The following is a 12,777-nucleotide window of genomic DNA, read 5'->3' on the forward strand; positions in this document are numbered from 1 at the left end:
AATAATGACACATTCGCTAATAATAATAACTCTGAATAATCATAACTCTGAATAATAATAAATCGCTAATAACTCTGAATAATAATAACTCTGAATAATAATAGCTCTGAATAATAATAACTCTGAATAATAATAGCTCTGAATAATAATAACTCTGAATAATAAATCGCTAATAACTCTGAATAATAATAATAACTCTGAATAATAAATCGCTAATAATAAATCGCTGAATAATAAATCGTTGAATAAATCGCTGAATAATAATAATAACTCTGAATAATAAATCGCTAATAACTCTGAATAATAAATCGCTAATAATAAATAAGTCTGAATACGTCGCTAATAATAACTCTGAATAATAATAAATCGCTAATAACTCTGAATAATGCTAATAATAAATCGCTGAATAATAATAATAACTCTGAATAATAAATCGCTAATAACTCTGAATAATAAATCGCTAATAATAAATAAGTCTGAATACGTCGCTAATAATAACTCAGTGTCAATCATCTAATAAATATATAAATCGCTAATAAATAAGTCTGAATAAGTCGCTAATACAATAAGTCTGAATAACAAATAACCCACGAATAATAAAATAAGTCTGAATAATACAACTATGATACTACTGATAATCTCCTCCTCTAGAAATATATAAAGCTCTCTCCAATAAGACACGCATCTCATCTTCAGGACCACCCATATGCAAATCTAAACTCTGCTGTATAAGACCACCAACTGCGTGACACCGTGTACAACTAGTATCGGGACCAGCATCATGACTAGGACCAGCATCAGCATCATGACTAGGACCAGCATCAGCATCATAACTAGGACCAGCATATGCAGCAACATAAGGGATCATCCGAGGATGAGATATCCTATAATACCACTGGATGTATCCCTCAACACACTCATGTGGATATGCAGCTGGATGCAATCTAGCTCGAAGTGATCGTACAGAATTCCGGTACATACTCCATTCAACGTCGACATCACGTGCAACAAGCATCGGTGGTGTAGGAGGAATGTGTTGAGTATACCCAAACTGTCGTATACACCTCTCAGGTAAATACGGAACCATCGTGAAACACCAACGAATGTATCCTGTAAATAATGAGACAGACTGAAATCGTGTCACAGCGTTCTAATCGTAATCTGGTGCCCAGATAATATCCGTATCCCTCAAAGCATCTAACTTTGCCCTGTAATATGCCACATTCCCAGATGTTTGTTTTGCGTGAGCACGAAACATCCGTGGCATCGAGGAAATATGCTCATCCATATCCCGTTTACAAATATCAGGGAAATGTTCATAAATCCAAGTCTGTAAATAATTGAAATGTAGTAAAATTATTAAGGTGATGAAATAATTAAAAAAATAATGATAAGTATAATAAATATAATAAATATAATAGTACCTGAAATAAAGACAAATATCTTCCAATCTGTTTGGTTGCAGGCAATGTACTGTCTCTAAGATAGTCATATAGCACAACAAGTGCAGCCGAATGGCAGGTGAAATGAACTAGTCTCTGCGTGCCATCTCTCAGCAAAAGCAGATATCATATTACCATCAATCATATGCAAACTACATCTTCTCAGAGGACATAATCCATATATATTAATCCAATGATCTATTTGAGCAGGTAAATGATATCTAATATCAATGAATTTGTCTTGCTTTTTGCCATTGGAAACAACTTTCAAGGCACGTCTTTCCTGTTTAATTAAAAATAACACAATTAAAAATATATTATAATCTTATACTACAAATAAATTATAATGTGTAATAAAATAACCTATACTACAAATATATTATAATATGTAATAAAATAAATTATTTACTAACCTGTCCATTCCACACATTAATTGCAATATGATGCTCATAATCTGTAAGGACAGAAAGATCATAAGGACCTCCAGGAAACATGGGTTCATCAGGCTGGTGCTGCTGACCATGTTCATCATCAAAATGTTGCTGCTGCTGGTCATATTCATCATAAAACTCATGATCGTGCTGAGGCTGCTCATCATGGGGCTGCTCATCCTGTTCTGCATCAAACATAAGATTTTGCTGTGGCTGCTCATCCTGGGGCTGCTCGTCCTGAGGCGCCTGCCTTTCCTCATTTCTCTTTCTCCTTTTTTCAACAGCAGCTCTCCTATTTGATTGTGTAGGAGGCCGAACTCGCGAATAATCACCACCGTCAGATTTTCCTCCTTTGGTCCTCACTAACAAAATTCAATAAACAAAAATTAAAAAAAAAAAATTACACAGTGTACCGGAAATTTCAAGAGGATTGAAATTTCCGGTAGTTCAAAATACATACCGGAAATTTCAAAAACGAAAATTCCGGGAATTTACAACTACCGGATTTTTCAAATTTCCGGTTTGCCTCCCGGAAATTTTGTTTTTGAAATTTCCGGTATGTATTTTGAACTACCGGAAATTTCAATCCTCTTGAAATTTCCGGTAAAAACTTTTTTTTTTTCTGAAAACTTACTTTTCAGGATTTTTCAATGTGGGGGTAAAGTGTTTCAATTTTTTCTTATTTTGACTTTTACTGTTTTTTTTAGGGTTATTTTGGGTATTTTACAACAAAAATTTTAAGTTGGGGGAGTATAAGTTTAAATGGGGGGATACAATAGCCAATTTTCTGGTATGGGTCATATGAGCCCAATCTTGAAGCTCATTAATGCATCCCAAACTATAAGCATAAGTCCAAATACAACGAAACTTGGTCAGAAATGTTTGCAAAATTTGTTAAGAGGAAACAATGTAGTATAGATGTGGAAAAGGAGTCTAGATTCATTGAATAACCACATAACGTGCAGATTATAAAGACATAGTTCGGAACTTATCCATAATGAAGGTCAAAAGGAATTTTAAAAAAAATTAGAATTACTCTGAGGTTGAAATCCATTATTAAATGATAGACATATTGAATAATTCATGTGTTTCAACGAAATTTCTTTATATAGACAAAGGGTTTTAAACAACCTTAATTTACAGTAATACTAACGGACCAGAATATTTAAAGCCCATCTAATTTAATTATTTACATTTTAATATAATATTTTAACACTCCCTCTCAAACTGGAGCATATAAATCAAATGCACCTAGCTTGTTACATATATAACTAATTCTAGGACCTCGCAATGACTTTGTAAAAACATATGCTAACTGATCATTGGAATTGACAAAGCTAGTGATGATGTCACCTGATTCGATCTTTTCTCTAACAAAATAACAATCAATCTCAATATGCTTGGTCCTCTCATGAAAAACAGGATTCGAGGCAATGTGCAATGCAACTTGATTATCACATATTAGTGTCGTTGTGCTGGCCTCTTCAAATTGTAGTTCTTTCAGTAACTGTTTCAACCAGATGAATTCACATGTTACTAGTGCCATGGCCCTGTATTCTGCCTCATCGCTGGATCTTGCAACAACATTTTGTTTCTTACTCTTTCAAGATATTAAATTCCCTCCGATGAGTACACAATACCCGGAAGTTGATCGTTTATCTATGGGTGAGCCTGCCCAATCGACATCTGAGTAGCCAATTATCTGAGTATGTCATTTATCTTCATAAATGAGACCTTTTCCAGGTGCACTTTTGATGTATTTAAGAATCTGAATTACAACATCCATATGTTCTTGGCAATGAGAATTTAAGAACTGACTTATTACACTGACAACAAAGGAAATGTCAGGACGAGTGACTGTGAGATAGTTTAATTTTCCAACCAATCTCCTATATCTTCCTGAATCTGATAGAGGCTCCCCATGATTTGGTAGGAGTTTGACATTTGGATCCATAGAAGTATCAATTGACTTAGCATTTAATAGGCCTGTTTATTCAAGAATATCCATAGCATATTTTCTTTGTGAAATTACAAGGTCATCATTGGATTGGGCTACTTCAATATCCAAAAAATAACGGAGTTTACCAATGTCTTTAGTCTGAAATTTATTTGAAAGATATTGTTTTAACTGGAGTATTCCTTGCTGATCACTACTAGTTATAACAATGTCATCCACGTAAACAATAAGATAGATGCACCCTTTGGCTGAGTGATAATAAAATACAGAGTGATCGGCTTCACTACGGATCATGCCAAACTCTTGTACATACCGAGCTGAATCTATCAAACCAAGTTCTAGGAGTTTGTTTAAGACCATAAAGGGACCTGTGTAGCCGACAAACTATGGTGGAAGACTCCTCCTGAGCAACAAACTCTAGTGGTTGTTCCATATAAACTTCTTCTTCAAGATCACCGTGCAAAAAAGCATTTTTAATGTCAAGTTGATGGAGATGCCAATGTTGAATTGCTACAATGGAGAAAAATAGTCTGACAGATGTCATTTTGGCAACATGTGAGAATGTGTCACTGTAATCCAACCCAAAAATCTGAGTATATCCCTTGGCTACCAAACGAGCCTTAAGTCGATCAATCTTACCATCAGGATCAACCTTCACTGTGTAAAGCCAACGACACCCGACTAACGACTTCCCATGAGGTTAATTCTAAAGCTAAATATTGACCCGGGTTGAAATTCATTATTAAATTGAGCTTAATTCTAAAGCTAAATATTAACGATTGATTAATAATAAATAAATATTGTGAGATAAAGATGAAAAAAAATTAAAAGAAGAGTCGAAGAGTTATTGTAATGTTTGAAAGAGAAACAGAGTTAAAGAGTGATTATAATTTTTGAAACGGAAGCAGAAAAGACTGATGTGTCTATGTGTTTTCACTCTGAACAACACCTCTAAAATCAATTAAAAAAAAAATATATAGTCAAACTTAAAGGTTCATGTTAAGTAATAAACTCAAATGGGTAGTTTGTCTTGATGTCTCTACATGTACCATTTAATTTATTCATAGAGGAGTATGTAAGAGCGTTATAGAAATGTATGATTTATAATTATTAACAATATTGAGAAAATTAATTAATTCAAGCGAACTAACAAAGAATCAGTGTGATTTTATTATCCAAAAAATTGATAAACTATAAATGCCACGAAAAATAAAGTTTGATCAAACCTAAGAATAATATTGAGTACTAAATTCAAATTTTAAGGGAGAACTTTTTTTTCAGCTCCAAAATTACATATCTTAAAAATACTTCTAAATTACTCTTTGATAAAAAACACATTTTTTACCTGAATGGTTATTTATAAAATAAAATGACGTGTGATATTTTAGAAAGACTAGTCAGTAAAAGTAGTTTTTCCAATTTGAAATACCAAAACTGAGTCTCCAACTTGAGGATTCCAACTTGACAAGGCCACATGCAATTTCATCCATCAAGATTCCAGAAGAAAAAACATCTTTATCTTTTGCTCATCATAAGAATAGCATCAAAAGGGGACATTAGAGGTAGTGTGTCTGTAGTAGCAGGCCCAAAAAGCACCCTTTACTTTTTTTTTCACTCTCACACAACAAAAACAAAAAAGACAACATTTTGTTCGGTATCCTATACTACTAGTACTAACCAATGATCCATGATCACTACTATGTCCCATCTTATACATTTCTTACTTTAACGCTGGTCACCACCCTACTTTACTTCTTTTTATACTCCAATTCCAAATGTTCATGTTTATGTCACTCTTTCATTCACACCCAAATTCCTTCACTCTCTCATAGACCTTACTCTTAAATATTTTCTCTTCCAAACCAACACTGTTCCTTTGTTACATGGCGACAAGTGTCCAAGAAAAACGGAACAAACCCGAATCAGAAGAAGATGATTATGAAGAAGATGAAGAAGCATTGTCGCTTTGTGATCTCCCACTATCTCTAACCCAACATGAAAACCAATTACAAAGTAAAAAAGATCACTCTCAAGTCAATGAAACACAAGAAGAGTTCAATTTCCGTTCATGGGTTGGTCTCTTTTCAACAGAACAAGAAATGTGTGTAGCTGATGAAGTTTTCTTCCAAGGTCAAATTATTCCATCATCACGTCTCTCTTTTAGCTCCAAAGCTGGTTTATTAACCACATGTGATGATCATCATGGTAAGCAATTGAATTTCAATCAATGCAATTCAAGTCCCAACAAAACTTTCAATGAGTTTCGAAGCAATAGTAGTACAAGTCAAAACTCGTCAACATCATCAAGTAGCACTAGTTCAACCATCACAACTACTACTACAACAACAACAACACCAATAGTTTCAATTTCAAAATCCAAAGTTAGAAACCAATTTCACACACATCCAAGTCCAAAACCTCAATTAAAACTATCTTGTCCTAGAAAATCAACTCAAAGTAGAAAATCATCATTGTGGGAAAGTTTCCGTTTAGGTGTGGTCCCTACACCAGAAATAGAATTACAAGATCTTAAGGTTCGTAAAAACTGTGTCACTCGCAATAGTAGTAGCAGTAGTAGTAATAGTACGAAAAGTGAGAAAATGAGTAAGAAGAATGAGACGAGTAGTAATTATGTTTTGAAACACTTGGTTGGAAAACGAGGTGGTTTGTTGAGTGGTTGTGATTGTTCTATTGAAACGGTAAAATTGGACATGGGAATGATCAAAGGTGGTACCAAAAGTGGTTGTTACAAGACAGAAAGTACGAAGCATGCGGTGAAAGAAAAAATGATCGAGTGGAAGAAACAAAAGCAGAGGCAAAAGCAGGGGAAGAAGGTTATGTCACGTCGTAGAACTTTTGAATGGCTTAAAGATTTACATGCAAACCATCTTGATGAAGAGGCTTTGTTATCCAACCCTTCATGAAACCATTAAATTGGATATTTTATGATCAGTTTCACGATGCAATTAGCTGCAAAGGACATGTTAGTGGACCTAGATTTACCATTTATGTCATCTCAATCGGGCAAATTAAATTTTCTATATTCACCTTACAGTCTAAATCGTTTAATTTTAATCCTTCAATTTGTATTATTAGAAGTTTGTAAAACTAATTCACAATACAAAGTAACAATGTGAACGTTGAAATAGTGTGACTAGATGCAATTCATATGAGTGTAGCATGCTTGTAGAGTTGTAGTTTAATTTAGATAATTTTTTAGATTAGATTGCCTTTTGGGCAGTTGCCTTTGTTTTTCTTTAATTTGAATTTTTAGTTAAAAAATATTGTGGTGCAGGCTCAGCAATCAAAATCTCTTTACTTTCTCGTGAGAATGACGTAGGTTGTAATCAAATTTGTTTATTTTCTTCATTTCCTTTAAATGTTTTGGGACTAATTAAGGTGTTAGTCAATAATAATTGAATTGGTTAAGATATTATGCGAGTGATACTTTGTGGCAATGATGGACTTTAAAAATGATAAGCTGGAATATAAGTGGTGAAAATGAGTAGTGCTTATGGTTGTCATGATTGAAATGTGAACTTGGATGCTTTATTATAGTTGGTTGAGTGGAGAATGTGGAATAGGAATGAGGTACTGTTCAAAGTCACGCGAGGGAAGAGACCGAAAGATAAAACCAAAAACTCAAATAGTAATGAACTCATGGAGGAAGGAAAGGATGGATGTCAAATTTTTAAAAATAAAAGTTTCGAAATAATAAAGTAAAACGGATAGGTGGTGGCAAATGTTTTTGTAAAAGATGGAGCATGTTTTAGGTAAATAACAGTGAACAGATATGGCGCCAAAGCTTTTTTTTTTTTATTTATAAAAATAATTAGTTAGGAAGGAGAAATTTTGTTAACCTTATGGATTTAATTTGGACTTTGATTAAACTTCTTTAATATTTTGACTCACATCGTGGGTACCTTTGGTGATAAATATACGACCAAATGATTTGTGATAGATTAATTAATCCTATACCCCTACACAATATACTCTTACCCAAATGCTACTCATATTACCCATTGTATTTGTATTCATAATAAATAAATAAAAATCAATATCACAATTTTTACAAAATTTCTAAAAATACGTATTTAGAGGTGAGAAAAAGTGAAACTTCTATTGTATTTGAAGTATAATTCTAAAACATAAAATACATTCTAGAAATTTAAAAATTACAAACTGAAATTTCAATTTCAAAAATTTCAAAATACTAATATAATTTTTAATTATCAATTATTTTTTGCTTATTATATCAACAAGCTACGACCATTTAAATCTCGGAGATACAATCAATTACTATGTTTATATTTTTTTACTTCACATGGTAGCATCTCCAATATACGAAATATCAATTTTTAGATATTTTTAGTACGTATATTAAATTCTATAAATAAATTTTCATATTAAAATTTTTTTGAAGTAAAATAAATAAACGGAATTTAAAAGATTATATTTAAAAAAAAAAGTCTTCGGTAAAATAAGATTTTAGAGACTTTGCAAAGGTAAGAATATAATTGTGGGGTATAAAATTAATTTTTCTTTTTGCTATAGCTTGGAAAATGGGTTTTCCTGATCGGGCCGTCCATGAAACCAGATAAAATATAGAATTTGGAACCAACAATAAAAAGAAACATGTCGTTATATTTTATTTTTTATTTTTGGGCCTTTAGAACCTTTTCTGATCGGGCTGTCCATGAAACCAATAAAATATATAATCTAGACAAAAAAGGAAACATGTCGTTATAGTTTTATTTCTGGACCTTTAGTACCTTTATTTATATAAAAAACAAAATAAGACAATAAGGTTACCTGTTTCGATTAGAGACTTCTATACACTTTTTGTAGTACATTGATCACATACATCAAATTTCATATTTGTTTAACAATTAAAAGAACATCATAATATCTGAAAATCCAATATTATAACACCACCTAAAAAGATTTTATTGGCTACATTTTTTACGAGCCTCCAAATGAATGTTGCTTTTATAGAGAGCTATATTCATCTGTTTTAATTTATATTGCATTTAATTATAAAGTTGGTTTGTAAGTTAAGAAATAATACTATTTGAAATTCATTTATGACTATAAAATTCATTTGTAAGTTAAGAACTAATACTATTTGAAAGTCATTTATTACTTTATCTTATTTAATGTGTAACTTAAGTTTTTTTCAAGAAATTGTGGGTAGTTGGACGGATAGGCTATAACCTTATTTATTTTCAAAGAAGAATTTGAATTTTTTTTTAATACATTCATTCACACCTCAAAATTTCAGATTTGGTATTCAGATAATATGATATATATGGCCACATTATTTATACGATTCTAACTCAATCTTATAAATTTTGTCAGTGTTATTTTTCATAAATTTTTTTGAGTTTTATTTTTTTAGGCAAGACTAAGATAACTTTCAAGACTAAATTAATAGATTTTAATATCATATTAAAGTTTATATTACTCAAACAATGATCTTTACAAAACTAATTTGTAAGATAATGAATGTCTTTCTTTATAAACTATATTTAAATCATATTTTTATTTAACATGATACTTTTTTTTTTAATATTATTCTTAAATTTTATTACATTTTATGTATATATACAAATAATTAAATAATGTCTCCACATACTCTTTTTTTTAGATTGAGAATGTAAAATAAATAATGCACGTGTCTAACAAAATAAATAATATCATATTAAGGTTTATATTAGTCAAACAATCATCTTTAGAAAACTAATTTGTGGGCTAATGAATGTCTCTCTATAAATATTTATATTTAAATAATATCTTTATCTAACATGAAATTTTGTTTTTTTTAATATTATTCTTAAATTTTGTTACATTTTATGTATATATACAAATAATGTCTCAACATACTCTCTTTTTTTTAACGTAGAATGTAAAATAAAAAATGTCCGGGTCTAAAAAAATTATCAAACTACTCCTTTATAAAAATTATATACTAAATTATTCATTTTTTGACTTAGTTATAAGTTGTATGTGCAATTTTTCTTTAAAAAAACTCAAAATTTACAACGACGACTTCTTTAAGATATTAGATTATTTATTTATTTATTTTAATTAATAAAGTTATCTTTTGAAAAAATAACCTCTTACCAATATTTTACGTTTGAATCATTTTTTCATGAAAACTCTTCATTATACTCTATATTAAAATTTATATATCAAAATGTCATATTTTTGTGACCTTCAAGAAGTCGCAAGGGAGGAATGCGACCACTTGAAGGATATTTTATTTTCTTCGATTGGAGTTCGCATATGGAGATGCAACTATCTATTGCCTTTTATTTTTTTTTAATAATAAATTATTAATTGTTAAATTTAATAAATAAAAAATAATTAAAAAATAATTAAAAAATAAATTATATTAATAAAATCAAACACAACACAATTCATAAAAAAAAATTAAAATTAATATGGTTTAATATATATGTAAAAACAAATAAAGTTCTCTCTTATTTTGTATGACTTATTAATATAATAGAATAAAATTATTAATTTATCTGAAATATATATTAAATAGAAAAAAATTATTAATATAACATATTATTTATTTTCGCACTATAGAATTAATAGAGCCTTTAGACTAACCTTAGAAAATTTGATGAAATAACTTAATATTTGGTGAATTTGAAATCTGAAATTTGACGTAGGATAATTACAATTTCATGGGCAAGTGGGTTTACTCAAAATAGAAAGTATTGTAAATTATTGATGAAAATCGGATGGCTAGGATGACTTGCAGTGAAAATTTGTTTATAGAGAATCATTTCCCAAACTTATGGGTTTGGAGGTTCTCCCGTTTGGCGTCGTTCACTCGCTTTAAATTCCAAAAAAATGACGACGCGGTGTAAAACTTTGAAAGTCACAATCACAAACAAGGTACCCACCCTCCCAAGTCCCATTAATTAAGAGCACATAAGAAAACTAGTTATTATTATTAATTAATCCAAACCAACAAAAATAAAAAATGGGGATAGTAGAAGAAGCACACAACGTGAAAGTTTTAGGAACAGGGTCACGCTTTATTGTTCTAGCTCACGGATTTGGCACAGACCAATCCGTATGGAAACACCTCGTACCACATCTCTTAGACGAATTTCGTGTCATACTGTACGACAACATGGGAGCTGGTACAACTAATCCCGATTATTTCGATTTCGACCGTTACTCAACCTTAGAAGGCTACGCATACGATTTGCTTGCTATCTTACAAGAACTTCGAGTTGATTCTTGTATCTTTCTTGGTCACTCTGTTTCTGCTATGATTGGAACCGTTGCTTCTGTTTCTCGCCCTGATTTATTTTCCAAAATCATCCTCGTATCTGCTTCCCCAAGGTATTATACTAAAATTATTCATTCATAATTTCAACCTAATTACAGCTTAATCATCGTGCAATAATCGTTAGTTTGACTTTTCTTATTCAGTGCTTCTGTTTCTACTTTCTACACAAAATTACATTTTGGTGAATACTTTTTTGATATGATAGTGTCTTATTTAATGGTTATATATATAATTTCTCTATTACTTAACGATAATATCTCTAAATTGTCTTTTATTTTATTTTATTTTAAATATCTCTTAGTTTAATATGACTTTTTATATTTTCAATAACTCAGTTTTTTATTTTGGTATATTCAATATCTCAATTTATTAATCATTGAGGAATATTTAAAGAATATATTTAAATTTTATTATTGAAATTGTATAGATTAAATATGATAAACAATATTTTTTATACAAATTTTGTACATTTTTTATTTATGTCTCATTTTCTCATATATTTATATTGACCAAAAAATATTTTTAAGTTGTTATTTTATTTATATATTATTACATGAGAAAAAAATGTTGAATTGATTAATGAAGTTGAGTTGGTAATTGGGTTTTGTGGGGGATTTAGATATTTAAACGACAGGGATTACTTTGGAGGATTTGAACAAGAAGAATTGGATCAATTATTCGATGCTATGGCAGCGAATTACAAAGCGTGGTGTTCAGGCTTTGCTCCAATGGCTGTTGGAGGAGACATGGAATCAGTTGCAGTACAAGAATTCAGCCGAACTATGTTCAATATGAGGCCAGACATATCTCTAAGTGTATTACGAACAATTTTTCAAAGTGACATTAGACAAATATTATGTCTGGTTACCGTTCCGTGCCACATAATACAAAGTACGAAGGATTTGGCTGTTCCTGTCGTGGTTGCGGAATATATCCACCAACACGTAGGTGGCCCTTCCGTCGTAGAGGTTATGTCGACGGAGGGTCATTTGCCGCAATTGAGTTCACCGGATGTTGTCATTCCGGTGATACTCAAACATATTAGACATGATATTGCGGCTTGATGTTAATGTGTGGTGGGTGGTGTGATTGTATTATTGAGTTTTTCTTTTCTTAATTAATAAAAATTTGGAAGAGGGTTACTTTTTTATTTGTGTCCGTTTCGTAGATGACCAAGGGAAATGGAGTTGGCAAACACATGCTTCCATCAATTATTATGTATTATTGTTAATTGTATTGTATGGTAGTTTTTTATTTTTGGTAGGTGGTGATGCCATTCAATAGTTATGGTCATCAAGTGTTGGGAATGGAGGCTGTGAAATAAATAAATAGTTTGTTGGGTCCTGCCAAATCAATTTGTGAAACGATTCCAAATGGTTTAGTTATGTAAAGCTCATATTTTCCACCATTCATTTTTCTCCCAATATAGATATTTCCCCTAATTGAATTCTTATCATATGTTTTTATCACGGACACAAGCTTTATAGACTTATTCTCTCAATACTATAGTAGTGCCTAGCACTTTTATCACCCACATCTTAAGAAATGACAAAACGTAAATTAAATTATATAAGTAGCTTGTTTTTACCTGTATAAATATTTTTTATGAGATATCCAATTAAGTGTGTGTTTGTT

At 30.8% G+C, this 12,777-nt stretch overlaps 3 protein-coding genes across 3 annotated transcripts; 2 read left to right on the forward strand and 1 right to left on the reverse strand.

Annotated features, from left to right (window-relative positions):
- Window positions 1-1,488: 1,488 nt before the first annotated feature.
- LOC140918690 (uncharacterized) lies at window positions 1,489-4,570 on the reverse strand. The gene is made up of 5 exons (XM_073363474.1): window positions 4,483-4,570; window positions 4,144-4,340; window positions 3,959-3,971; window positions 1,856-2,235; window positions 1,489-1,725 (listed from the first exon to the last, which is right to left on the reverse strand). Exons 1-5 carry the CDS (start codon window positions 4,568-4,570, stop codon window positions 1,489-1,491), a joined length of 915 nt encoding a protein of 304 aa, XP_073219575.1.
- An 862-nt stretch (window positions 4,571-5,432) lies between these two features.
- Window positions 5,433-7,119, forward strand: LOC101513645 (uncharacterized). The gene has a single exon (XM_004509030.4). It carries the CDS (start codon window positions 5,714-5,716, stop codon window positions 6,752-6,754), a length of 1,041 nt encoding a protein of 346 aa, XP_004509087.1. The 5' UTR covers window positions 5,433-5,713; the 3' UTR covers window positions 6,755-7,119.
- Window positions 7,120-10,638: 3,519 nt separating this feature from the next.
- Window positions 10,639-12,550, forward strand: LOC101513972 (karrikin insensitive 2 receptor CA-like). Its single transcript, XM_004509031.4, has 2 exons — window positions 10,639-11,195; window positions 11,762-12,550. Exons 1-2 carry the CDS (start codon window positions 10,828-10,830, stop codon window positions 12,204-12,206), a joined length of 813 nt encoding a protein of 270 aa, XP_004509088.1. The 5' UTR covers window positions 10,639-10,827; the 3' UTR covers window positions 12,207-12,550.
- Window positions 12,551-12,777: the final 227 nt, after the last annotated feature.

Source organism: Cicer arietinum, chromosome 7 (genome assembly GCF_000331145.2).
Source record: "Cicer arietinum cultivar CDC Frontier isolate Library 1 chromosome 7, Cicar.CDCFrontier_v2.0, whole genome shotgun sequence".
NCBI classification, from domain to species: domain Eukaryota; kingdom Viridiplantae; phylum Streptophyta; class Magnoliopsida; order Fabales; family Fabaceae; genus Cicer; species Cicer arietinum.

Bases quoted from the DNA above. Each gene is read 5' to 3' on its own strand.
- LOC140918690 (XM_073363474.1), bottom strand. From the start codon at position 4,570: ATGAATTTCAACCCGGGTCAATATTTAGCTTTAGAATTAACCTCATGG. The intron at 4,341-4,482 runs GTTGATCCTGAT...TCTCCATTGTAG, and splicing joins GTTGGCTTTACACAGTGAAG to CAATTCAACATTGGCATCTC. The intron at 1,726-1,855 runs GTTAGTAAATAA...TTAATTAAACAG, and splicing joins TTAATGTGTGGAATGGACAG to GAAAGACGTGCCTTGAAAGT.
- LOC101513645 (XM_004509030.4), top strand. From the start codon at position 5,714: ATGGCGACAAGTGTCCAAGAAAAACGGAACAAACCCGAATCAGAAGAA.
- LOC101513972 (XM_004509031.4), top strand. From the start codon at position 10,828: ATGGGGATAGTAGAAGAAGCACACAACGTGAAAGTTTTAGGAACAGGG. The intron at 11,196-11,761 runs GTATTATACTAA...TGGGGGATTTAG, and splicing joins CTCGTATCTGCTTCCCCAAG to ATATTTAAACGACAGGGATT.